The sequence below is a fragment of the Centroberyx affinis genome, unplaced genomic scaffold, assembly GCF_046629955.1.
Source record: "Centroberyx affinis isolate AG114_WGS23_722 - 3 ecotype Tasmania unplaced genomic scaffold, CSIRO-AGI_Caff_v1 ptg000888l_1, whole genome shotgun sequence".
In the NCBI taxonomy this organism is placed as follows: domain Eukaryota; kingdom Metazoa; phylum Chordata; class Actinopteri; order Beryciformes; family Berycidae; genus Centroberyx; species Centroberyx affinis.
The window spans coordinates 529,412-553,802 of NW_027279477.1; the positions used below are offsets into that span (position 1 = coordinate 529,412).

Genomic DNA, 24,391 nt, shown 5'->3' on the forward strand with positions numbered 1-24,391 from the left:
TCTTTCATTATAACTAAATTGTTTTCTGTTACACTAGATGTTAATATGACAAAATAAAAATGGCTTTAGGGTGTAATTATAGGAAATAATTATTTTTGTGTGATGAATTTCACATTTTCAGTCATCAATCATGTGTAAATACCACTTACTGTTAAGATACCCATTACTGCAGTGGAGAAATGCTTGGAATGCAGTAATGCACGTTGACCCCCTTGAACCCTTCACTGTTACGGTAAAGAGGCACAGGTTTCCCAAACACCCTGGATTGCTCAATGCTGGAAGTTCAGCAACAGCAGAGTATAAAACACCAGAGAAATTCTGTTTTGGACACAGACGTGAAAATGAAGGATCAGATGAGACTGTTCTTTCTTCTTGCTGCGGTTACCTTGCTGGTCCAGGCCCAGACACCAGCTGAACCCAACTATGAAGATTTCCTCTTAAACCTTCAGCTTCCTCTGGAGAACTTCCGCCCACTTCTGAATCAACTCCAAGTAGAAACTGTAAGTATGTCAGGAGACCTTTAGACAGTTTGCCTTTATACAAAGATATTGGCATTTAAAGAAGTGTCACATGTGGATATTTACACATGATTTAACACTGAAATATCTTTCCTGTATTTAGCTGCAGCCTACAGATGAAGACCTGTCTGCTGTGCCAGTCAGAAGCCTGACATTTCCTGCACAAGAGACAGAGTGCGACTCCACACAGGAACACGGCAATCTCTGCCATCTGAAGACAAATGGGGTAAGTAAAAGCATTACACACTTGTCTCACCTATTTGCATAGCATTTACTCTTGTTGGGATATACTGTATTTACTTGTTATGACTGTGAAGTGCGACTTATCAGACAGTCTTTTCTCTGTATGTTCCGTATCTCATGCAAAGAAAACAAACATCTCTTTTCAGAAACTGATCTTGTGCAACGTTAAGGTTACTCACCCAGTCCAAGACGTCAATGACATCACAGCCTCTGAAGTTAGATGTGAAATGGCAACAGAGGAAGCTCCGCTGGTAAACCCATAACCACCTGTTGAAATATTGGTTCACATTTTAAGCAAAACAGAATAATGTCAGTAAAATCGAAGTAGGAATACCACTCATTTTGATTGTTCGGATGTGGTATTTCTATATCCTTTGACATTTCAGTGTAGATTTGTTAACATTAAAGTCCTTTTTATCTTTTGTTTGGGAGAAGTATTGGCTATGTAGGGCCAACATTTGTAAATCATTTCTCAACTGTATAGGAAGGGCACTTGAACTTCTGAACTTCCTGAACTTTCACTCATTGCAGTTTTTGGTTCTGTCTTTCCTTGCTCCCCTCTAACAACAGAAAAGGGTGAGGACAAGAAGAAGCAAGGCTGGCAGGGGCTCCGGGCGAGGGAACGGTGGCAGCAGAGGGGGGAAAGGCAACAGCAGAGGAGGGAGCAGCAGCAGAGGGGGGAAAGGCAGCAGCAGAGGGGGGAAAGGCAGCAGCAGAGGTCGTTCAGGAGGCGGCTCTTCAATAGCCGGACGTGGAAACAGAGGAAATAGCGGAACCCGCACAGCATAAAATTATTGTGGTTTCCTTTCTGTGAAAACATGTCTACACGTTTGCTCCAATTACTCAAATTCATTTGTGTCTCTGTGTTTTGACCAATGAACTGAACTTATTCTCTAAATTGTCTGCAACTTTATATCCAACGTTTGTATCTGAACTTTCCAATTGAATCATGTCTGCTGTATATATTTTGATTTCTATTAAACAAGAGTGTGTTTAATGGAAGACATGTGGTACAATCATTTCATTACTAAGCACCTAATCTATAAAACAAATTACTAATGTAAACTACCTGTTGTCAAAACAATACAAACAGAGAACATATTGAGTGATTGTTTCTAAATTGCCAACCAAATAAAAACAAAGCATGTAATGAAATAAGCAATGCGTGCAAAGGGGTTAAATAAAGCAATCCCGTAAAATTAAAAGTAGTAAAAGCCAGTATGCAAAAGTGAGAAAGGGATTTTTTTGGATAGGAATTTAACAACATATTGGCTACATATTATTATTATTATTATTATTTATAAGGCACTTCTTAAAACACAGTTACAAAGTGCTTTATATCTGAACAACAAAAGCAACACATCAAATTGACAAAAAAAGCTGAGAAAGCAAGAGAAATTTCAAAGCAAGGCAAGAAACATAAAAGTAAATCATAAAGTGGAGGTCAAACAGTTAACGATGATAATATAAAACCAAGTCTATAAAATGCACTTTGAGAGACAGTCATTTCAAAGTCAAGGAGCCCTGATGGCCAATTTGGACTTTGGAGCAGCCAATAGAGACCTGCCTGTAATTAAGTCATAATCCAATGTAAAGATGCTTAAATCAGGGTGGGTTTGTCTTTCTGTTCTTACAAGAATCCTAGCTGCTGCATTTTATACAAGCTGGAGACAAGAGAGCAACTTTTGACTGACGCAGGAATACAGAGCTACAGGGGGTCTATAAGTGAAAAGAGCTAAATGCATGGATGGCTTTTTCTAGCTCTCTAAAATATGGAAATTGCCTAAGTTCGGAAATATTTCACATATGGAAGAAACAGGATTGCACAACTCTCTGAACCTTGTTGTCAAACCTAAAGATTGCAGAAAAAATGACATTGGCAGACAGTAGAGAGAGAGTACATAACTCATGGTGGATCCATTTAATGGAGCTGGGTCTGCCAAAAAGCACCATTTCTGATTTGTTTTCATATTAATCAGGATTTTTATATCTAGTAGCATCTTTATATATATAATATATAATAGCATCCTTGTCAGTATAACAGGTTGTCAATACATGTCCAATCAGGCCTAAAGAAATAATCTTTAACATTTCTTAAAATGGACATGCATTAAAACTACAATTAAAACTTAAAATCTTTCCACATGAACTGTCAGTTAACTGCTGTATTAAACACAGTACAATTCTAACAAAACAATATTTTCAATTACTTGATCATTCAGAAACTGATCTGTAAAACAAGTTATTACAAACTAGCCATAGGAATTCAAACTGGAGAGAGAATTAAAATATTATATTTTTATTTCAAATCAACATCACATATCCAACCACACTTCAATGATTAAATACACTCAAAATAAGATTTATTTGCCTCTCTATTCACTTACAGAAAACAAAATGTGTATCGTAAAGCTGTGCTGAAAACAAGTTCTTTTGGCATTTTCATTTTCAGCTAGTGTCTCTTAAGTTACCGAAAAAAACAAAAACAAAAAACAAAGACAAACCTATGTAACAAAATAAAACATGTCTTAAAACCTATTCAACACTTTAGGATGAAAACTTAGCACCTCGTTCCAGTCAACATGATTTATAGACTGGTGTATAGTGGATAAGAAGCCATAGTGTGATGAGAGGCTCGGCCATGAACTGCCAGGTACAGAGCGTACTCCTGCTTCTTTAGGATTGTGAAGACAGGCAGTGCAAACTTAGACACAATAAGATTAATTCTGTTGTCAGATGCAAAATGATACAAGATGTCAAAATCTGTCTGTTTGCAACTGATCTTACAAGCCACATCCACAATATCAGAGTACAATTCCACTGTATATTTGATGCTATACACAATGACTTGCCAAAAAAAAATAAATACTGTACATATGTGCTGCTAAATCTGTGAAAGGAAGTCTTATGGTTTACATGAAATGGTGTCTATAAAGAACTAATACTAAACCTTAATCCTAAGGCACTGCTTCAAATAAAATGACAAAGACCCAGCAGTGAGCTGTAAATGTGGAGACGATGTGTGTCTACAACATAAACTCGCTGCCTTTGTAAAAATGTATGTTACAACAAATGAACAGCAATTACAATAGCGTATTCAACTAAGTCTAAGGTGTGACAGAAACACGGAGAGACATCTTCCCCTACAGGGCGAGCTTTTACTGACCAGAGGTAAGAACGACCTAACGTGATTGGCCACAGTGCTTCCAGACGGTCTGTTGTGGACAATGACAATACTACGCATGTTGATGCTACGCTTATATACAAACAGTGAGAGAGGTCGTTCAGGATGGAGACTGACTCAGTGTCCCTTTGAGACCTGCCCTATCTAAAATGTAGCTGATGCAAGTATATCTACATTTAAAAAAGTATATTTTCTGTCAGTGCAAAATTCTGAGTTAATGTTAGCATAATAATGCAGGTGTCACAACTCATCCCTTCAACATGCACACACACACAGACAGACACACACACAAACACACCAAAAAAAACAAGGAATAGTTTTAAAACATATGGGAGGGCAAAAACATACCTGTGCCCTCAGACGCCTTACAGTAGTGGAGGATGAGAATGCAATAAAAGTGGGTTGATAAATCTGTTGGGTATCACAAGAATACATGCCACCTTGTTTTCAAGTGTACATCACATTCAATATCATGCAGCTGGGCATGTTATCTGTGACTGTGCTGATGAAACCATTATGCAATTGGTAATACCACCTATTAACATTTGTTTTTAAACTTCTTCTCGTAAATATTGTCTATTCAGTCTTCTATTTTGTATAAATCATTCTGAAGAAAATCCTTATTTCTTTAGCTTTAGCTCTTTTAAAGTGGGGGGTACATTTCAATTATTTCCACAAACATTATTATATTTGTGACTTATAGTGTAAAGAAATATTTTAGCAAAATAAGCTAAATACATTTTCTTTTCTTTTTTTCCAAAATAAATAATAAAAGATATCTATCAATTAAATAGGGGGGCAAAAAACATAATAAATAAGCCTAAACCTAACAAATGATGCTGAATGTTGAAAGCAGTTTTTTCCCCTCACACTCTCTTAGAAAGTATCAAGCAAACACTGAGAGGACTTTTACCAAAATCTAAAGCTCTAAAGCTCCAACTGCTGTAGATACAGACAGTGCATGCGTTACAATCAGCCCTTACGATGAACTTCCACTTTTATGTGTGCATTTGGGGAAAAGGACACAAATTCTAGCAGCACAAACAAATCAATGTGCACAATACAGATCTGTAAATGAAATACCACCCTGTTTTGTTCTAAGAAAATTAATCCCCACCACTATTTCTGGGAGGACATCAATGCTTGACTTAAAATATCTGCTTAGAGCACAGACTGGGAAAGGAGCATGCTTCTGGAATTAGCACAGAAAATGAAACCCGTCCCATTTACACCTGGCATTAAAATCCCAAAGCAGATAAGAGACGCATCTAGATTGTGCCAAGAAAGGATGCCAAACCCCACATGTATATACACACACAAGGGGAAATACTGGAATCCAATGTTCCTACACAACCATTGAGGTAATATGGAAAAATAAGATTTAAATCCACGTGTGTGTTTACATGGGTGTTTAGTGATAAAGCCCGACTTTGTGTCTAACATAAATAGAATTTTAAAAGACATCTTCTATCTGCATTGGGATTTTAATGCCACGTGTAATTGGGGCGCATGCTTTCAATCCTGTTTTAGAGGCAAGAACAAAAATGTATTGCGATATTAGTAATAGAGATATTAATACTGAACAAAATCTGTATTTAGGCCCACTAAAAACAGACAGCAGCATTCAAAGCATGTATATGTCCAGTTAGAAGACATGTTTCATCTAGCCCAATAGGGCTTTTGCTAGGTATACATTGTGTCTTCATGGTGAGTCAAGCAGTGTGGCTACAGCCAACTTTTTATCTTCTCAGTACTTTGTATCTTTCTCAAGCAGTAGATCTGGTAGTACAAAAAATGTGGATTATTCATAGATAAGTAAGACGTAAAAGTGTATTTACATATGACAAGGGCCAAATAGAACGATGTAAAAAAAAAAGTTGAATTAAACTTTCCTCATAATCAAAATTGGTCAGGCAGCTATGATACAGCTTGCAGTCTTTGTAACACAGATAAAGATACCATTCTGTGAAAAAAGTTAAATTAGACCCTCACTGTAAACCCCCCAGATGCACAAATAAAACTTAAATTGTGCATACAGAGGCACAGCAGAAGTTGTGATGAGCCATTTGCATTCCACAATTAAACTGCCCCCACCTAGCATCACACAGTGATCCTGTTCACACACTATATTGTCTCTCTCTCTCTCACACACTTTATGAGCAATTTTTGAATACAAGTTTATGACAAAATGATGGTGAAAGGGACGGAAGACTTATGGTTTCCCTGATGCCATAGTCCGCCTGATGTGACAGGAAGAGGCATGGAGGTGCAGAGACAGTGGTTATTCAATGAGCTCCTCCACCTACAAACGCTGAACGATGTTTTAAAGGTCCAAGCTAAATTCTCCATGAAGATCATCTAAGGCCACAATGTTCGTTGAAGAAAGTAAAGTGTAAACACTACAAAAAAGAGAAAAGAGAAATTATCATAGCTCTGTGTCCTTGCTGGGATAAAAAGCCATTTTTGGTGGGTTCCATTCAAGAAATGAGTCATGCCACAGGTTACAGAATAAGAAAACATAGCATGGATCATGGACATGTGCCATCTTATAGAGTTAGTTAGAGAGCACATACCCTATGACATAAGGCACTTCAACAACTACTCCTGGTGCCCTGCTCTGGAGTAGATCCATTGTTAATCTCCTGTTCTCCTTCATCCTCCTCCTCTTCCTCTCTCCAGCCTCCCAGGTGGAGAGTGGTGGGCATGGAGCCGCTGGCAGCAAGGCCACTATGTGCCTGGAAACCTGATTAGAGTGAGGACACAAAGGCATAATCCAGTCAACGCAAAAGAAAAACACAGGATTCCTACACATTTATCATTTCAAAATGCCACACTCTTCCAGGCCTCAGTGAGATTATCAATATTGTATTTACAATATTTTTTAATAATTTTAATAATTGTGATATCTATTGAACTCTGCAACTCTTAACCCTTTGCACCCTGAGTTTCCCCTTAAATTTCCTCAAGTAGCTTCAAAGTTAGAAGAAACATATTTTCCACACTGTACGACAATGTCACAGAGATATTCTGTATCGGCTCATTCCAATGCTTCATTGAAGCTATAGCATGCTTATATTGAGTGAAATCTTCAAACCCAAGACAAATTTTTTTTATGTCTTGTGCAACATTTTATACACTTCAAAGTCAACATGTCATATTCAGTATCTTTGGAAACCTTGGGATCTTGACTAGAAGTTAAAATAAAGTTCTGTGGGTTTGAACAAAGCTTGGCTGAGAAACTTGTTTGTAATGACCATCCCACATGAGGGTTCTTAGGGTAGAATCGGTTTTTAAAGGCCTACAATCCTCATTCTACGCAAAAAAGAGTCCTTATTGAGTTTGTTTCCCTTTTCCCCCACACAGAGGCTGGAAGGGTCTTCCAAATGAATATTTTGATTTACCAGTGTTGGTGTGTAGATCTCTCATCGGCACTGGGTTCTGCCACTGCCCTGAAGTTCTCTGGGGCTGGGAGCTCTGCTGGTGGACCTGGAGAGACAGGCAGCCATCACAGCACAGCAGAACAGACCACTACACTAACACACTACAACAAAAACACAAACCTCCAGGCACACAACAGAGAACTAGAGGATAGATATGATAGTTTGTTGGTCAGTAAATTACCTCATGCATGTAGATGGCATGGAGGCTCATCTCCGCTGAGGCAAACTCTGAAAGCAGTGCATTGCTCCGGATACGAGAGTCACTGTTAGACATACTGAGAAAGAAATGTGTTATCCAAAGCCACTGAGTTTCACTAAAAACGAATCCAGATGCAGTATGTAATCAATAGGTCAAATCTATACTGCCATTAGGCCAGCAGAGAATGCAAAAGCTGAGGAGTACCTGTCGATGATGGTGCGATCGCTGCGGTACATGGTGCTCTCTGGGTGGGTGGAAAAGGGCAGGAGGCCATGTGAGCGGCTGCGGCTGGCATGTGGGAGCTGAGAGGTGGACAGAGAGGCCAAGACGCTGGCAGCTGCAGATGCGGCCGTGTTGGGTGGGTGGAAGTGGCGGTCGCGCCCTGGCAGTCCAGACGCAGTGAGAACGGGGTGGGCCAGGACACTGGCCAATACGTTGTCAGGCTGGACACAACAAGACACATCAATACATGTGAGTCATTAAGTAAACATACTGTATTTATATTGTATAATGAGTAAGAAAACAATTGAATTATTTTATTTACATTTGTTAATGGAGCATAATAAAGATACTGAGGAAAAAAGAACTAGCAGGAAGGAAACGTGGTTATGTCTGGCAGACCTGGGATAAAAAATCTTTTTTTATTTAGTTCAACAAATAAAAAATATTTTATGCAGAAACAAATATATTCTGGAAGTATTTGAATGTCCCATGGTAATGAATAGTGATTATCAACACATATACTTCAAACCAACCACTTTTCAAACTATTATTTAAATATTCATATAGTTAAATGATAATAATAGGATTCCTCAGTGAACCGTTGAAGCATTTTTAGAAAAAGTATATTACTATATGCATTCAAAAATCTAATTTAATCTGGTTTAACATAAAAATGTTTTTAATATTTTAATTTTTTGTGTGACTGACATGGTCCTCAGGGTTTCTTACCCCAGACGCAGACTCATTGGACAGCAGCGAGGAGCAGAGAGGAACCTCAGAGAGCAGCAGCTGGGTGGAGGGGCCTCCCTGAGCGTCATGGTGCACCTTCTCCTTCAGATGGCTGATGAACACTGAGCTCTCCTGGGGGGGCTGCCAGCGCGGGTTCTTGATGGTGAAGTGCATGAGGGACAACTCTGTCTTTCCGTTCTCAGCCTGCTGGTAGACAGAGGCCTCTGTCTGGCCCTCTGACATCCACTGCAAAGACATCAGAGGATACAAATGAATGAAAGCAACAACTCTGACTATCAAAACGTTGAGAGAACAACCTATAAATGAAACATTCCCTGTAACCCCAACTTGTTGAGAGTCATCCTCTCTCCCACTAATCCCAAGCTAATGACTGGATTGGCACACAAAACATAAATGTTGAATAACTAGTTGAATCCTATGCGACATCTCATATGCATATCTGTTTATAGAGATTAGCCGAAATGTTGGCTGGACCTAAAACACCTACAAAAAGTATCACTTTAATCCGGTCGTAGACGTCGTCTCTCAACTCCAACTCCATTCTCGCGTCTCAAGTTGCTAATCGGACTGTAAACAATGACCAGCGCATGGAAGAGGAAGTCTTGGTCCGGATGTCCGCTGGCTACACCAGAAACCCTGAAATATTGGCCGTCACCCCCAGAGTCTCATCGTCGTCAGACTGATAGACGATGGGTTCCGAGATTGAATCCTATGTAACAGAAGCAATCAGCCTTACCATTGGGTTTCCATGGCGTCGGATGTCCATCTGTGCGAAGGAGCAGATGTCCCCAACTCCAACCACCTCCACGGTGAAGTTCCGGAAGAAGTCAATGATCTCCAGTGACTTGTTCCTCAGGAGGAAGATGAGGATGAAGGGTGTGACAATAGGACTGAGCAACTCCTCCAAGATGAATACCTGATTTGCACAAATACAGCACTTGTAATTCATCATCAAATTCTAAATATAGTCCAATTCTAAATGATCAATGTTGCCAACTTGTAAATACAACTTTTAGAATAAATTAACAAAAGGCAGTACACCAATAAATCATTTTTGTGTCATACTGTATCTAGTCTCACCATGTTTTTGCATTGACCAGGTGCTACATGGAAAAATACATCAATCACAGCCAAAACTCATCCCTAATTTCAGTTTGAGTGTGACAAATGAGTGTCTATCCACTGAGTTTATGCCTTCCTCACCGCTTTGTACTGGAACAGCTGTGCCACCTCGTCGCGGGTCTCGCTCTTGTTAGCATTGCCCCTCCAGTGGTCTGGCATGTAGTGAATGTGTGCCAACACGCACTGCAACAGCTGTTCTGGACACCACACCATATGCTCATCCGGGATGAAGGACCTGGGGTAGGATGGGAGCACAACAATTTTTTTTTCCACAGCATTACCTCGACATGTCAGAGAAGTGAATTAGTAATGTCTAGGGGTTTGCTTTTCGGACTGAAAATTTGTGACCGTTTAGGGGACAAGAATGCCCCTAAAGTTTTCACGAGTCCATGAATAATTGGTAGGTAGGATCATAACACTGGTACATGAAATAGGCCCTCTTACAAGTGCCATTCAAGCACTTTTGTCTGTATATTAATATCCAAAATAACACTAAATAAAATAATGACCCTTTATTAAAGTGCAACACAGTTGCAGTGCAACACACTGAGAGTGGTCCAGCAATGGGCCTAGGAACAAACCGGAGAACAAACAGGTCTCCGAATGAAAACTACACCGAGATCTACATAAAACTCTACCAGAAACACTGTGTCACCCTCCAGTTGCTGTCCTCACCTGGTGATAGTGATAACCACTCCCAGCACAGTGATAGCAGTTAGAATGTGCTGCACTGTCAGAACGTCCTCATCGTAGACGGTCAGGGCAATGAGCACAGCCAACACTGAGCCTGAGAAGAAGGCGACATTCTTAGCCATCACAGTCAGCAGTGGTGATGTAAAGGAGTTCATGTACTTGGAGGTGGGTTTGTAGCCACGACCCAAACGCCCATGCAGCTCATGGTCCAGCTCATTGAAGTGTCGCAGGTACAGCCGACCGTAGAGGGACCAGCGTCGTGCGCCCAGGCTTCCAGGCTCTCTTCGGATCACCTCTGTATAGCTGAAGAAGGCGTAGAGCACCTGCCACACCAGGATGAAGGGGCACAGCAGCAGGTTGGCCAAGCCCATCATCAAGATAACCCTGCTAAGCTGCTGGGCAAGCTCTAGGCGGTTTCCAGCCCGCTTGTACTTGGGGTGCAGGTTCCACTTATTCTGAAACAGCGAGCCAGGCCCCCAGAAGAGGATGAGCTCAAAGTTGTACTTCAGGCCCTGGGTGAGGAAGACCACATTGCCCAGCAGGGGGAGCTGCAGCTGCACTGGTAGCAGAGATTTGTTGACCATGGCCACCATGTAATTCTTGAATCGCAGGATGCGATGATAGATGTCAAGCTCTGTCAGCTCTTTCTTGTGGATGCACATCTGCTGTTCTCGTTGCAGGCTGATGAGCCGGTCCTGGACTTCCTGCCATGTGAAGTTGCACAGTTCATCCTGGGGAAGGTGGAAAGGAGCGTAAGGGAAACTGACTAATACAGAGACAAAACATGACACCAAACCTAAGATCTGTGACACAGATCAGTGACATCATCCTAGGATTGCTAATCATTTAATTTCTGGTTATTCATAAGCTCAAAACAGCTATTTCAGAATTGACGTGGATGACCTATTGCTGTGGCACATGTTTTGCATCACGGCTCCACGTGTAGCACATGCCTTACCATTCTGATCTTCAGCGCTTTGATGTAGAACTGCCGAATCTCCCAGTAGCTCAGAACATTGCAGAAGACTTTGACAAGCCGATAGATCCAGAAGATGGCTGCCATGATAAGGAGGAATATGATCCAGCTGTTCTCTTGGATGCTGAATAGAAACAGAAGGGATGAAGGGATAGCAAACAGAGAAAAAGCCTATAAATAATCTGACAAATTGCTAAAAACAGAAGGAGGCTCATAAGACATCTGGGATTCAGAATTATAAGGAGAACCATCTAAAGCAGGTATTCAAGGGTGCAAGCATGACCCCCCCACTCCCCACCCTCATGTTTGTACATAAATTGACCACTTAAGCAGTATGTAACTTAAAACATGATAAACAGATGAGGAATTTTGCAACTGTTGCTCTCTGTTGTAATGCATTCAAATGACACCAAGCTCTTGTTTACAGGCTGTGGGTTAGAGAGCCAACCTACTCCAATCCACAAATAAGGAAGCTTCTGAGTATCCCGTGTCAAAACAAGAACACACTGGATATCAGGAAATCTATACTGGTACACATAAACATACAGCAGCCAATGTTAGTGCGATTGCTGTTGGTCTCTTGAGTTATTTAATTTAATAAAAACAGACAAGATGTTAGAATGAGGTAGGGATAAGTATGTGGGTTTAAAAGGGAAATCAGAGAGGGGTTATGGATGGTATGAGAAAGAGAGAGTGGTTCCACACTGCGGGACATGCTGTTCCCAAGTTAGAATGCCAAGCAGTTGTACGTCATCGACTTTGATATAAACGATTATTCAGCCATGGTCCAGCAGCTCATGGGCAAATTGATGATAGGCCTACTAGACTAGCAAGAGAAAAACAAGCAGCGGCTAGGCTACATCTTGGAAAAAGATGACGGGGGTGGGGGTGGTTTGTGCCTTGCAGCCAGCTAGTGAGGTGTCATGTGGTTGTCAGCTTGCTGGCCCAGCTAAGTTGTCAGTGTCTCGGTTGGCCAGTTTTACCACACAGAAGCTATCAATTACATCTGCCCCATTTCCTAATACCACTCTGAACATAGTGCACAAATAACTTCCTCCAAGTAATCATCCTCTGCAGGAATGTTGCAACTTGGGGCTACCAATTATAGGGGTTTCTTTGAAATAAACAGCAAAGCTATCCAAATCTTAGGTGCTTTCTTACTAAAAAAAATTGCGTAATCAGTGTACATTAGAAGCATTAATTTACCCTTAAGCATCAGCTTTGAAGCATTCAACCTGAAACAAAACTGTTATGCTAGAATCAGCTTTGCTCCGTAGATAAACCATAAGCCCTTCAAAGCATGCGTGACTAAAATAACTGAGTAAGAAACAAGTTTCACAGAAACAGGTCTCACTCTCGCACTTTGAAGCAAACAAACTTAAAATTACGGTATGTGTCAATTTGGTCAAACAATTTCATAGGCACTTTGTACTTTTTGGTTAAAAAAAAAGGCTTTAAAAATAAATTCACCCCTTAGCACTAGCTGACCTGGGAATCAGTTGTCACCATAGGTATTCAGACTTTTTTTCTCCCAACTTGTGATCAATAATTGTAATTAGGCAGAAGTCTTCAAAAGGATAATACACAATGCAAAATGTAACATCTGAGTCACATTGCCATAGTTTCTATGTGTTAGAGTTGTGTCTTTTTGGACTAGGTGTGAAGAATACAAGCAAGTCCAATGAAAACATCACTACGGATACTCAGGTCAGCCAATAATGGTGGTTAACTGTTCATGATCTCATATGGGGTTTTGTGTGCTAAAAGGTGGAAATGTTCTACTAAAGTCAAATACTGCTTTTAAAGTGCTGACAGTTATTAAAAGATCTTTTAATAACTGCATTTGCCTAACATTTTAAATACATGAGAGCTGTCTTCATCATATTCTGGGTTAAAGAAAGAGACCCACAGGGTATGGTAAAGTAGGCCACTGCTCCATATTCCTAGCCTATGAATGTGACTGTATCTTGCAGTCTGAAACCATAGTTGACACAATCCAATAAGCAATTATTAGGTTTTGAATGTCTGATTACAACTGAATTAGGCCAGACAAATGAAATCCCTCCAAAGGCCCGATAAAGTTCTGCTGTCTCTAAAGGGTCCCTATCACTATCGTAGCCTATCACTGCTTGAGAACACAGTACCCAATCTGCAATTCCAGTGGTCCCTGGAATGAGAGGATAGGCTCATCATATTTTTTCACTTTTTCACTCATTTTGCCCCCATACCAACCAGCTTAACTGTGGCAGAAAAAAATACTTAAGGCAATTCCACATAAGCCCAGTCTCACACACCTAAATTCTCCATATGTAACTATTACACAGGATTACCTCTGAGTGCACTGCTGGCTAGGTAGGATGGCATCTGGCAGAGTGACCTTGTTCCTGTCCAAGGGGTTCTGCCCCGGCCCGGTGTGGTTGACTGCTCGGTTGGCAAACAGGACATCATACTCCACGCAGTTGAATAGGAACGTTGTGAATGTGACAACAAACAGAAACTGACTGTGAGGAGGAGATTAAAAAAAAACTGAGATTAGTCTTTTTTTATGCTTAATGACAGATTGAGCAAATCTGTGAGATTGAGCAAATACAAATGGTAACATACAATTTAATATTCAAGATCATTTCTAAACATCAAGCCACAGACAATGGTATTTGTTCTGCATATCAATAGACAGTTGATTTAAGTATATAATACTGTGGTTAAGACATTGCAAGCGTAATGCACAGTAATCTATTGTCAAGAATTATGTTGACAGGCTGAGGTTTGTTTTCAGCTGTCATGGTGGAGATTTTCCCAAGCTCACTGATGGAGGGGCCCCATGTGAATGAACCCACTGTGACCAGAATCAGACAAACACCAGCAATATATCAAATAATAAGGATGGCCTACTGGCGTGGAGCCAGCAAAAAAACTAATCTCAGGCCATCAAACTAAGCAGTCACTATCCTGAATGTGCCAGCACTTGGCAAGGGCTTTAGATGTGAGCATTTCCCCAAAAATTATTACCATGCAAGTGGGAAATGAAAGTAAAAATCAAACACTGTCCCTGTGTATGTTGGTTCATATTCCAGCCTGATGAGATTTTTTTTTCAGACAAGAGACTTGGGCTAATAAGAATATGTCACACAAAATAGCGATGTAGAAATCCCTTGTGTAGTAGAAAGCATTAAAGTAATTAATAGAAGATGATTTAGAACAAAATGACAAAATTAAGTTTTGTTTGGGGGCAATAGGTATTTCTTATGAGATTAAAGTATAGCTGTTGTTCAGATCTTCTGGCTGAGCTTGTTCATGTTGAAGCCTGAGGCATGCTCAACTGTCATGACAACATGAAATATTACCAGCAACATAACTGCAGCCAAATCTTATTGAAAACTAAGATCCCACTCAGAATTGTAGACTAAAACTGATGCTCTTAATTAAAGGTATATTCCTATATATGTCCTACGATGTATTAATTTTGCATTAGAACCTAAGATTTGATACTAAATACTTACATAAGTTCAAAGAACTCTGACAACATCATACAAGCAAAGCCATTCTTTTGATGAAAATGATAGATGTGGACAGTCTAGTTAAGGAAAATAAGATATCACTAACTGAAAAAAAAAAAAATTAAACATCACCTCATGTTTATAAAGACAATCTTTAGATTAACACAAGAGAACACAAAGGCCTCAGAGTACTAAGGCTGTCTGGGAAATTCACTGAACCATGTTGTAAAATGGGGCAACTGATTCTTATGTGACTAGCAAAGGCCCTGATATAAAAAAAAAAGGCTGAATCAATATGACAAGAAACCAGTTACAAATAAATTGACAGTACATTATTAGAGAGCTGCTACTGAATTGGCCTTGAATTTAAAAGGATATCCTTGTGAAGAAGCTATCCAGGTTCTTGATGTGGTGCCATGAGTCTGTAAGAGAATGGGCATGAAAGCATTACATATCTGTATGTCTATCGAAACTATGTATGTATATCTTAAGGCTGTAAACCCCTGTAAGATTTACTCAATTATATTACATTTTAAAATTGCTAACTTATTAGGTACATTCGTTTATAGGTTGGTTTATTGGTTTATTAGGATCCCCATTAGCTGTAGCTTAGGCTCCAGCTACTCTTCCTGGGGTCCACGTGAAAACACAAAAACATAACATTACACAACACAGTAATGAACATCAACAGAAGACAAGGATCAACGCAGAGGACATTACATTAAGTTAAAAACATCACATCTAACATCAAAATCATCAGAGACGAAACCTGCCTGTGCAGTTCGCTAGACAGCTATAGGCATTTTGACATGTTTACCTTTCAGGCCCTCTGGCACATGCACCAGTAAATCCTCCTCCCCTGGCGGTGAGTCCTCCTCAAAGTCCTCAATTCTCTGATACTCCTGGTAAGCTTCAAAGTTGGCCATTGTGCTTCACATTCTTCCAGTCACTCCCTAATAAAGTGTCAGTTTTAGTAAACACTTGTGAAAATGCGCGAATACAGCCTCGCAATTTTAGCTACCCAGCGGTTTGACCATTTAGCTAACAATAAAGATAGCTAGCTACCGTCAACATTAGCCAACTTGCTAGTTTGACGGCCAGTGTCAGTGTACCGCTACCGTTTCATGATTAACTTGTCTAACTTAGGTAATACTGGGTAGCGGTTAAAAAGTGTGGAGGTGAAACCGCAAACAAATCTTCGGTACCGAGTCAGTGCAGTATACCTACATATAGCTACCTAAGCCAACTGTCTGGTGGCTGTGGCTAGCCTGTGAATGATTCAGCCACTCGGGTAGTCAAAGAAGGGTGCAACGATTTGTTTTGTTCCCTACTTGGTCCATCCGCTGAATCTTGATCTCCCTTCGTCTTGCTTGGACTCTTGTCTTGAATAGAGCTCGCTCAGTAGATACACCTTATTCACGACAAACTAGACTTAGTGTTCAATCGAGCTATCCCGAGGTCACTTGGTTTCCAAAAATAAACCATCTGTGTATGTCTCCACTGTTTTGTCTTTCACAAACAAATGTCAACAAAACATCATTGACGTCACTTTGTTTTTTACGTAGCGTCACTTCCGGATATATATTGTAGTTTTACTAAAGAAAAATTGACTTCTGTTTTTCAGAGGTATGGCACGAGTCGCTTAAAATTTACAAAAACTCCACAGAAAATTGCCTATTATAAAATAACAGCGAATTTATTTATTTTTAAACACCAAAATAAAGATGAGCTCTTCACTTTGCCCGAGAGAAATGCACTCTGGGTAATATGGCAGCCTGCAGGTTGCCCCTTGAATCCTTCCGAGCTTAGCGATTAGTGTAACCTAAGAAACGTGCTATCCATGAAATAACCGAAACATGTTTCACCTACTTTGTTGTAGAGCAAGCACAACTGCACCACTGCGGCCACTATACACGCGATGCAATAAAACACGAGATTTATGGAAACATTCACGGTAGGGTAATGTGGTCGGTACCCAATGTTATAGCTAGGTTAACTACAGTCATAACACCTGATCTGTATCTGCTAGCTATAGGTAGTTAAGTAATACTGACAAACATGTCCCAATTTATTTTACTAGCCAGTAGATACCAAACCTAAACACTGTTTCCCATTAGTGGTTTCCCATTAGTGTTAAGCGATATTGATATACTGATATAGCTTCCTTGTGTATTTTAGTTTTGTCAGCTGTTTTTAGGATCAGGGACAGCTAGGCTGTTAATAGATTTTGAACATGAGCCTGAAAACTTGGCTTGCCCTAAGACTATTGTACCTGCTTAAAGTTTTAGAAGCATTGTTTATATTACATTCATTTTTTCCTGTTTTCACGATTTAGCCTATTCATAGTATTCCCATGATGTTACATGCATTTCCTACCAATATTGTGCTTTTCCATATGCACAGCTCATTAGCTGTGGCTGTCATTTGATTATAATCACCTGTTAATATATTACAATCACCTGTTATTTTCCTACCAAGATGTGGTGATGTAACAGAATACTATGAATTGAAATGCTTATCCGTATTGCTTGTAATTCTTTTTCAGATCCAGGTTGTATTCGTCACCGGTGTCTAATGCATACGGTTCCTCACGACAACCTAGTAATGCTGTCAGTCGCATCTGGAGTCTGGCTCAGAGAGCTGTCCGCCAGTCCACCACTCAGACATCCAGACCCCCAGGAGTGGCTCTGAAGTGTATCCTGGGGCCAGCGGCCCTCACTGTCTCTGCGCGGCTGTTTGCTCATGTAGCTTATTGTGAGGCAGATGTGAACAACAACACCCCAGTGGAAGTTGTAGCCAAAGACACTGTGCCTGAGTTCAAATGGCACATCCTGTGGGAATTTGTCAAACCTCAGCTCTTTGCTCTCATCGGTGCCGTTGTGGTAAGCATTCATCAGTTCATCAGAATACACCTAGGATATTGACATGGCATTTATGCTGAGCAACTAAATTTATTATTTTCTTTTGTTCAGCTTGCGTTCGGTGCTGCCATCTTGAATATTCAAATTCCCCTAATGCTGGGAGACTTGGTGAATGTTGTGGCCCGCTACCTGAGAGAACATGCTGGGAATTACATCCGTGAGATAAGAGGCCCTGCCCTGAAGCTGCTTGGACTGTATGCTATCCAAGTAAGTATATGAGACTTCTATCAATGTGATGAGCGGTAGCACCATGCCAGTACTTCATCATAATTGTTTTAACGAGGATCAAGTCAAATCAGTCATTATCTGATAGGTTACTTTTGCTAGTGCAGGGTAGTGGCTTATGCTAATATAGTTAAGTCTGAAGAGTGCCATTATTTTGTGTAACACTACACCAGAAGATGTACCACTATACATTATGTTTTGCCAGTGTCATGACAGTTGCATGCATTTTGTTAAGGAAAGTGGTGTTTTTTGGCAGCTGATCTAATGGGGATACACCAAGTAAGCTCTCTGTCAACCCTGAATTCTGATTGGTTCATCAGGTGTTCCCACTGGAAGCCTCGTGCTAAAAATGTATATAAGTGAAATACGGTCCATAATAGTTCTATTCTATTCTTGTTTATTTATATAGTCCTTTATCACAAGCATGTCTCAAAGGGCTTTACATAGCATCACATGCATACTACATATACGTATATATACACATCAGTTGGAAAATTTGTTCTGTGTTGATTTGCTAAAAAGACAGAAGATATAATGCTAACCTTCATGAAATTATGAAGATTTTTGTGATTTTGATTGAACATTGCAGCAGGTGAACCAGTATGAACACCCAGGAGGGAGTAACTTAACATTCACTCCCAGCTGAGATTATATCACAGATCCTGTGTGTGTGTGTGTGTGTGCGTATATATGTGTGTGTGAGTGAGTGGGAGAAAAGGTGTGTGTGTGGGGGGGGGGGGATGAGTAACTTCCTTAGCTGAATGGCATCAGTTAGAAACAGAAAAGCGTAATTCATATTTTATTATGTACATGTGTGACTGTGAGACAATTTTTGTGTGCAAGTGCCTTTTCACATTGGATGTACGCTTGTACTATTCTAGTTAGTAAACCAACAACAAAAAGTAGACAATACCTACCTGCCTGTGTGTACTGGATGTCCCTGTTAGTTATCTTGCTTGTGTATTATAACTCAAGCCTCATACATTGTAGTCTTACATACTGTATATGTCCTTGTCTTTGGGTGGGGAAGACATCTGACTTCAGGACACAAAACTTGCCACCATAGTACATAAGTACTAAGTTAAGTATGTTAAGTAGCCTACTTGTCATAGTACTTAACATATTCTACATTGCTGCAGATAGTTGTATGCATGTAATGACTTGTATGCTCATAATTTCTCTTCGGAGTATATGCTAGGTTTCTTTGCCAAGTACATGTATACAGTATATCTGGCCACTGAACAGCATGTCACTTTTTAATGTCCAACACTCATTCAGTAATTGCATACAGATCTCACTGTTGGACAAAGTGAATTTGTGTAGGTACCATTCCCTCTTAGATGCTTTGTGCCCTTGCATAGCTGCTTAAACTATTGCATTCATTGCCATAGTTTCTGTGGCAAAATGTACACGCATACCCATAAATTTCATCATTGTTTACAAACTGCAAAATGGTCAGTCGCATTGCTCATTAATCACCTCCTGTGCAGGGGCTGCTGACCAGTGGCTACATCATCCTGCTGTCAAGAGTGGGGGAGAGAGTGGCAGCAGACATGAGGAAGACCCTTTTCGCATCTTTACTGAGGTACATATTCCACAATTTTGGACCATGTTCATAAAGCATTGTCATGTTGTTTTATTCCTGGTAGCTGGCACTGATGAAAGTCTACACATAAATTTCTTAATATCCCTTGAAGAGCAGATGCTTTGGGACTGGCAAGATTAAATGTTGACATATGGATGCTTTGCACCAAGGGCTGGTATGAGGGAAAAAAAGCAACAATGTTCAACCAGGATGCTGTCAACTTTATGCTAATGTTCCGCTGTGAAGATTATGGATGGACCACATTTACAGTATAACCAGGATTCCTAACGCTAATCTTGTCATTGCTATTTTGTCTCAGGCAGGATGTGGCCTTCTTTGATGCCAATAAAACTGGACAGCTGGTGAATCGTTTGACTGCTGACATTCAGGAGTTCAAGTCATCCTTTAAATTGGTCATCTCTCAGGTATGGCCAGTTGCATAATTTAGCAATCATAGGATAGGTGTCATAGTGCTGTATTTGCGTAGTAAAAGTGTTGTTAATCAGTAATATACTGTCCTTATTGATCATTACCCCCAGTTATTGTCTACCTATTCTGTTAGCTAAACCTCTTCCACACCAATTCCTCCAAAGAGCAGGCAGTGTGTTTGGAGGGTTTTCATGTAAACAAGCGTGACTGCAGGAAAACACAGCTCTTTTCAGAATTTTGTTACAGAACCAAAAATGTGCTCTAAACAAGATAGGTGCGCAGTAATGAGGAGTATACAATCACATGTCATACCTAAGCAGAACTAACAGGATCTAATTACGAGCAAAGGGGCATATCTATTCTTATAGGTGTGACAAGGCCACATGCACCCACTGTAAAACTCTGCAAACAATGTACGCATGGTTCTGTAAAAGAATAAATTGCCTCACATTCAGTAAGGTAATTTATTATTTTATAGAATAATAATTCACTGAGAAATTCACTGAGAAAGGCAAGGTTATTACTTGCTTGGAGCATGCAACTGGAAATATCCCCACAGTAACCTTAGTGCAAGGATTAACATTAACAACATTGCCTCATCCCATCTGACAGGCTACGGAGATGAGAAATAAAATACTTTATTGTCACAGCTTCTTTGTTGTGCTACCACATGTGCTAAAAATCAGATGCCACTTTCTGGCTAAGCAGCATTGTTTGAAATTGTCATATTCCATCCAAAAAGTTAAGTAGATAAATTGACCCTTACCCTAATCATAACCTTAATTTCAGAACAAGCTCACACTATGATACAATATGTTGTTAAAGAGTGTATGCTAGTTTTAGCCTTCTGATTTTTGTTCTTTTTGGATATTTGCAGGGTCTGAGGAGTATTACACAGACAGTTGGGTGTTTTGTCTCCCTGTATGTCATCTCCCCCAAACTCACCGGTTTGACGGTAGTTGTCCTTCCCTGTCTAGTGGGAGCAGGGGCTCTGATTGGCTCATTCCTTCGCAAACTGTCCCGTTTGGCTCAAGAACAGGTGTGTCAAAGTGCTGCATAATCATTTTGCTTAGAATCTTGGTCATTACTTTGGTGTTTGCTGAACAATTTCATGTCTAACTGTGTCTTGACTGAAATTTGTGTGTGTCGGACTTAAGGTGTCAAAAGCAACAGGGGTGGCAGATGAGGCACTTGGCAATGTGCGGACAGTGAAAGCTTTTGCCATGGAGGAGCGGGAGCTCCAGTAAGTGAGAGTTTGTTTTTGATTCAGAATATCTACAGAGTGTCAAATCATATCAATATCCAATATCTTTTTTTCCCCAGGTTATATGCATACGAAGTTGACAAGTCATGTGAAATGAATGAAACTCTTGGCTCAGGAATAGCAATTTTCCAAGGACTGTCAAATATTACCCTAAACTGTGAGTGTATTTCAACATTTTAACTGATAAGCACGTTGTTTTGCATACTGGTTTGTCAGGACGTAGTATGGTGCTGTTTTTGTGTTGTGTTTCCGTTGATACAGGCATTGTTCTAGGAACTATTTTTGCTGGAGGGTCTTTAATGGCTGGCAACGAAATGTCCCCTGGAGACCTCATGTCTTTCCTGGTAGCTTCCCAGACTGTTCAGAGGTAGGAGATACAGCTTGTTCAGTGAATGATTAATGATCACACTGTACCACCACGCACAATGAACTTCATCAATTTAAAGTAATTTTATGTCACGGTATAACTAATCTATCTTCTTTATGCTCAGGTCTTTGGCCAGCATCTCTATCCTGTTTGGACAGGTGAGTGAAAAATTGGATGTAAAATCAAAAAGTCACATTTAAAACACAATTTTAACATTAGTTTTTTGTCTGTAGAAATCTGAAAGATGATGTAGTGAGCCATGCAGTTGGCATTTTGTCTAATTTTCTCTATCTCCAACATATTCTCTACAGATGGTGAGAGGAATGAGCTCTGGGGCCCGGGTTTTTGAGTACTTGTCTTTACAGCCGACCATTCCGGTCTCTGGTGGAGGACGCATCCCTTACCATTCTCTGACAGGAAGAGTTGATTTCATGAACATCGCATTCAGGTGAGAGCATTGGCTTTATTCAAAACAGATACAGATTTCAATAGTATTCTATCAATCAAAACATAGGTGCTATTGCTTGTATTTGTGTATATTTATAGCTATCCAACAAGACCTGGCCATCAGATCTTGAAGAACTTCACCCTAACACTGCCGCCTAGTAAGACTGTTGCTATTGTGGGTGAATCTGGAGGAGGTAACTACCCAGTTCTTGACTCTGATTGCAATCTTTTGGCATGTAAACGATATTGTTATCATGTGTCCAGAAATTAATTAATCCCATACATTTTAGGAAAGTCCACAGTGGCGTCCTTGCTGGAGCGTTTCTATGACCCGACCAGTGGAGTGATCATGTTGGACGGGCTCGACATTCGAACACTTGACCCATCCTGGCTCAGGGGACAAGTTATTGGATTTATCAATCAGGTAAAGTCCACTTATCATTCATGCATCCAGATAATCTACTATATGGTGATTCACTTTACCTCATTTGTGCAGTAGTAATATTAGTAATTATTACAATCTGTAAAACTGGTAAGTGGAATACTTACTAGTTTTACATTTGTTGCTGTCCACTTTTCACTGGATTTTCCACTGCTCTTTGCAGGAGCCGGTGTTGTTTGGCTCATCCGTCATGGACAACATCCGCTTTGGGAAGCCTGAGGCCACCGATGCTGAGGTCATCAACGCAGCCAAGCAAGCCAATGCTCACCGATTCATCACAAGTTTCCCCGATGGCTATAACACCGTAGTTGGTATGCGCTCTCATTTAGATGTTTAGTACTATTTTAAAATGGTGCGCCAAGTAAATACTAAAGTTTTACATTTTCAAAACCTAGGTGAGCGAGGCGTGACGCTATCAGGAGGCCAGAAACAGCGCATTGCCATCGCCCGCGCCTTGATCAAGAACCCCAGCATCCTGGTGCTGGATGAAGCCACCAGCGCTCTGGATGCAGAGTCGGAGCGAGTGGTGCAGGAGGCTCTGGACAGGGCCACAAGGGGTCGCACTGTGCTCATCATCGCCCATCGCCTCAGCACCATTCAGGGGGCTGACCTCATCTGTGTCATGAGCAATGGCCGCATTGTGGAGGTGAGGTCTTATCTCATGTTAATGTCTTGTCAATTTTATTGCACTATCTTGCAAGTTCTTAGAAGCATTCAAGAGAATTCAATTAAGTCAATGTTCATTAGCACTTTGATAGATATACTGGATGCTTCGGTATTATTCTACTGTGTAATACTCAGTTTTAATTAGATCCAACAGCTACCGTTTTTTTTCTTTCAAGGCTGGGACTCACTTGGAACTGCTGAGCAAAGGAGGACTTTATTCTGATCTGATCCGCAGGCAAAGAGCTGAGGCACAGAAATGAGCATTAATTTACTGTAGGTCTACTGTAAGTTATGAAATATATGTCTGAAATGAATAGGGAAACACTGCATGAACAGATGAACAATAGGTTAAGCATGCACTGTGATTTTATCAGCTCTTGGTCTAGTTTTATTACCAATTGTTAAAATTCAAATTTGTATATGTAACATGTATGAGTGGACCAACTGGATCGTCTGTTGCAGCCAGTGGCTGCTGGAGTTCATCATCCTTTGTTTATTGTCCATTAACACTATTGTACAGTATATAATTTAAATGGGAATTTTGCAGGGTTATTTTCTCTTGTCCTGTATAGAATTCTACATTTTGTCAAAGAATATAATGTATTTAGTAAAAAAGACAATAAAACATGCTTTTAATGATCATTTTGTTCCTTGTTGTTTTTCCAAGGGTTATGATACATGGGCACACAATTTCCATGCTTTGTCACAAGGAGTATAGGGCCATCCTTTGTCTTCTGAACAGCTTCAATCCTTGGAAAGCTGCCATACAAAACCTCCAGTTCACTGAGGGATGAAGGAGGTGGAAATCTACTTTACACTCTGTGCTCCAGTGCTTCTCATGATGTTTGGTGATGTTTAAATCTGGTGACTGGGGAGGCCACAGGGGTGGTCATAAAGCCACACTTGAATTTAAGTTTGTTTACCAGTGTGTAAGGGGACATTATTATAATTATTATCTTGGACTATGGTAACATCACGACGGAACAGTAATTGCATGAACCTGCCCCTAGTCCTGTAAAATGGCCTCATACTCCTTGGCCATTATATGACCATGTAGAGCCATTATTGGATCTAATGACTCCCACAAGTGGATGTTCATACCATTACAGATCCATCACCATGTTTAACAGTTGACAACCTTTCTATTGCTTGGGGTCCTGGTGCTCCTTACACCAGGTAATGTGTCTTTGTGTGTTGGCCT

General features: G+C 40.3%; 3 protein-coding genes across 5 annotated transcripts; 2 read left to right on the plus strand and 1 right to left on the minus strand.

Annotated features, from left to right (window-relative positions):
- Positions 1–336: 336 nt before the first annotated feature.
- On the plus strand, positions 337–1,745 carry LOC139645665 (uncharacterized). Of its 2 annotated transcripts, none has more exons than XM_071521450.1 (4): positions 337–500; positions 622–744; positions 908–1,012; positions 1,332–1,745. In XM_071521450.1, the coding sequence occupies exons 1-4, from the start codon at positions 342–344 to the stop codon at positions 1,548–1,550; spliced, it is 606 nt and encodes a 201-aa protein (XP_071377551.1). In that variant the 5' UTR covers positions 337–341; the 3' UTR covers positions 1,551–1,745. The 2 variants fall into 2 exon arrangements, with proteins under 2 accessions (XP_071377551.1, XP_071377552.1); XM_071521451.1 differs by having other exon boundaries at positions 1,337–1,745.
- Positions 1,746–3,069: 1,324 nt separating this feature from the next.
- Positions 3,070–16,339, minus strand: atg9b (autophagy related 9B). Its single transcript, XM_071521414.1, has 14 exons — positions 16,072–16,339; positions 15,662–15,797; positions 15,223–15,266; positions 14,848–14,912; positions 13,678–13,848; positions 11,330–11,471; positions 10,354–11,102; positions 9,760–9,913; positions 9,293–9,472; positions 8,536–8,781; positions 7,789–8,027; positions 7,567–7,660; positions 7,361–7,431; positions 3,070–6,660 (listed from the first exon to the last, which is right to left on the minus strand). Exons 2-14 carry the CDS (start codon positions 15,768–15,770, stop codon positions 6,537–6,539), a joined length of 2,388 nt encoding a protein of 795 aa, XP_071377515.1. The 5' UTR covers positions 15,771–15,797; positions 16,072–16,339; the 3' UTR covers positions 3,070–6,536.
- A 295-nt stretch (positions 16,340–16,634) lies between these two features.
- On the plus strand, positions 16,635–23,830 carry abcb8 (ATP-binding cassette, sub-family B (MDR/TAP), member 8). 2 transcript variants are annotated; one of them, XM_071521415.1, is made up of 16 exons: positions 16,635–16,798; positions 17,390–17,726; positions 17,817–17,972; positions 19,481–19,575; positions 19,895–20,000; positions 20,882–21,043; positions 21,162–21,247; positions 21,328–21,425; positions 21,530–21,635; positions 21,760–21,793; positions 21,947–22,083; positions 22,182–22,276; positions 22,373–22,506; positions 22,688–22,835; positions 22,920–23,170; positions 23,367–23,830. In XM_071521415.1, the coding sequence occupies exons 1-16, from the start codon at positions 16,701–16,703 to the stop codon at positions 23,448–23,450; spliced, it is 2,127 nt and encodes a 708-aa protein (XP_071377516.1). In that variant the 5' UTR covers positions 16,635–16,700; the 3' UTR covers positions 23,451–23,830. The 2 variants fall into 2 exon arrangements, with proteins under 2 accessions (XP_071377516.1, XP_071377517.1); XM_071521416.1 differs by having other exon boundaries at positions 17,396–17,726.
- The last annotated feature ends 561 nt before the right edge of the window (positions 23,831–24,391 follow it).

Excerpts from the sequence above, each read along its gene's own strand:
- LOC139645665 (XM_071521450.1), top strand. The coding sequence starts at position 342 with ATGAAGGATCAGATGAGACTGTTCTTTCTTCTTGCTGCGGTTACCTTG. Across the intron at positions 501-621 it reads ATCAACTCCAAGTAGAAACT|CTGCAGCCTACAGATGAAGA; the intron begins GTAAGTATGTCA and ends TCCTGTATTTAG. Across the intron at positions 1,013-1,331 it reads CAACAGAGGAAGCTCCGCTG|AAAAGGGTGAGGACAAGAAG; the intron begins GTAAACCCATAA and ends CTCTAACAACAG.
- atg9b (XM_071521414.1), bottom strand. The coding sequence starts at position 15,770 with ATGGCCAACTTTGAAGCTTACCAGGAGTATCAGAGAATTGAGGACTTT. Across the intron at positions 11,472-13,677 it reads AGCCAGCAGTGCACTCAGAG|CATCCAAGAGAACAGCTGGA; the intron begins GTAATCCTGTGT and ends GTTTCTATTCAG. Across the intron at positions 11,103-11,329 it reads AAGCGCTGAAGATCAGAATG|GATGAACTGTGCAACTTCAC; the intron begins GTAAGGCATGTG and ends CACCTTCCCCAG.
- abcb8 (XM_071521415.1), top strand. The coding sequence starts at position 16,701 with ATGTTTCACCTACTTTGTTGTAGAGCAAGCACAACTGCACCACTGCGG. Across the intron at positions 19,576-19,894 it reads CTTTTCGCATCTTTACTGAG|GCAGGATGTGGCCTTCTTTG; the intron begins GTACATATTCCA and ends ATTTTGTCTCAG. Across the intron at positions 20,001-20,881 it reads TTAAATTGGTCATCTCTCAG|GGTCTGAGGAGTATTACACA; the intron begins GTATGGCCAGTT and ends GGATATTTGCAG.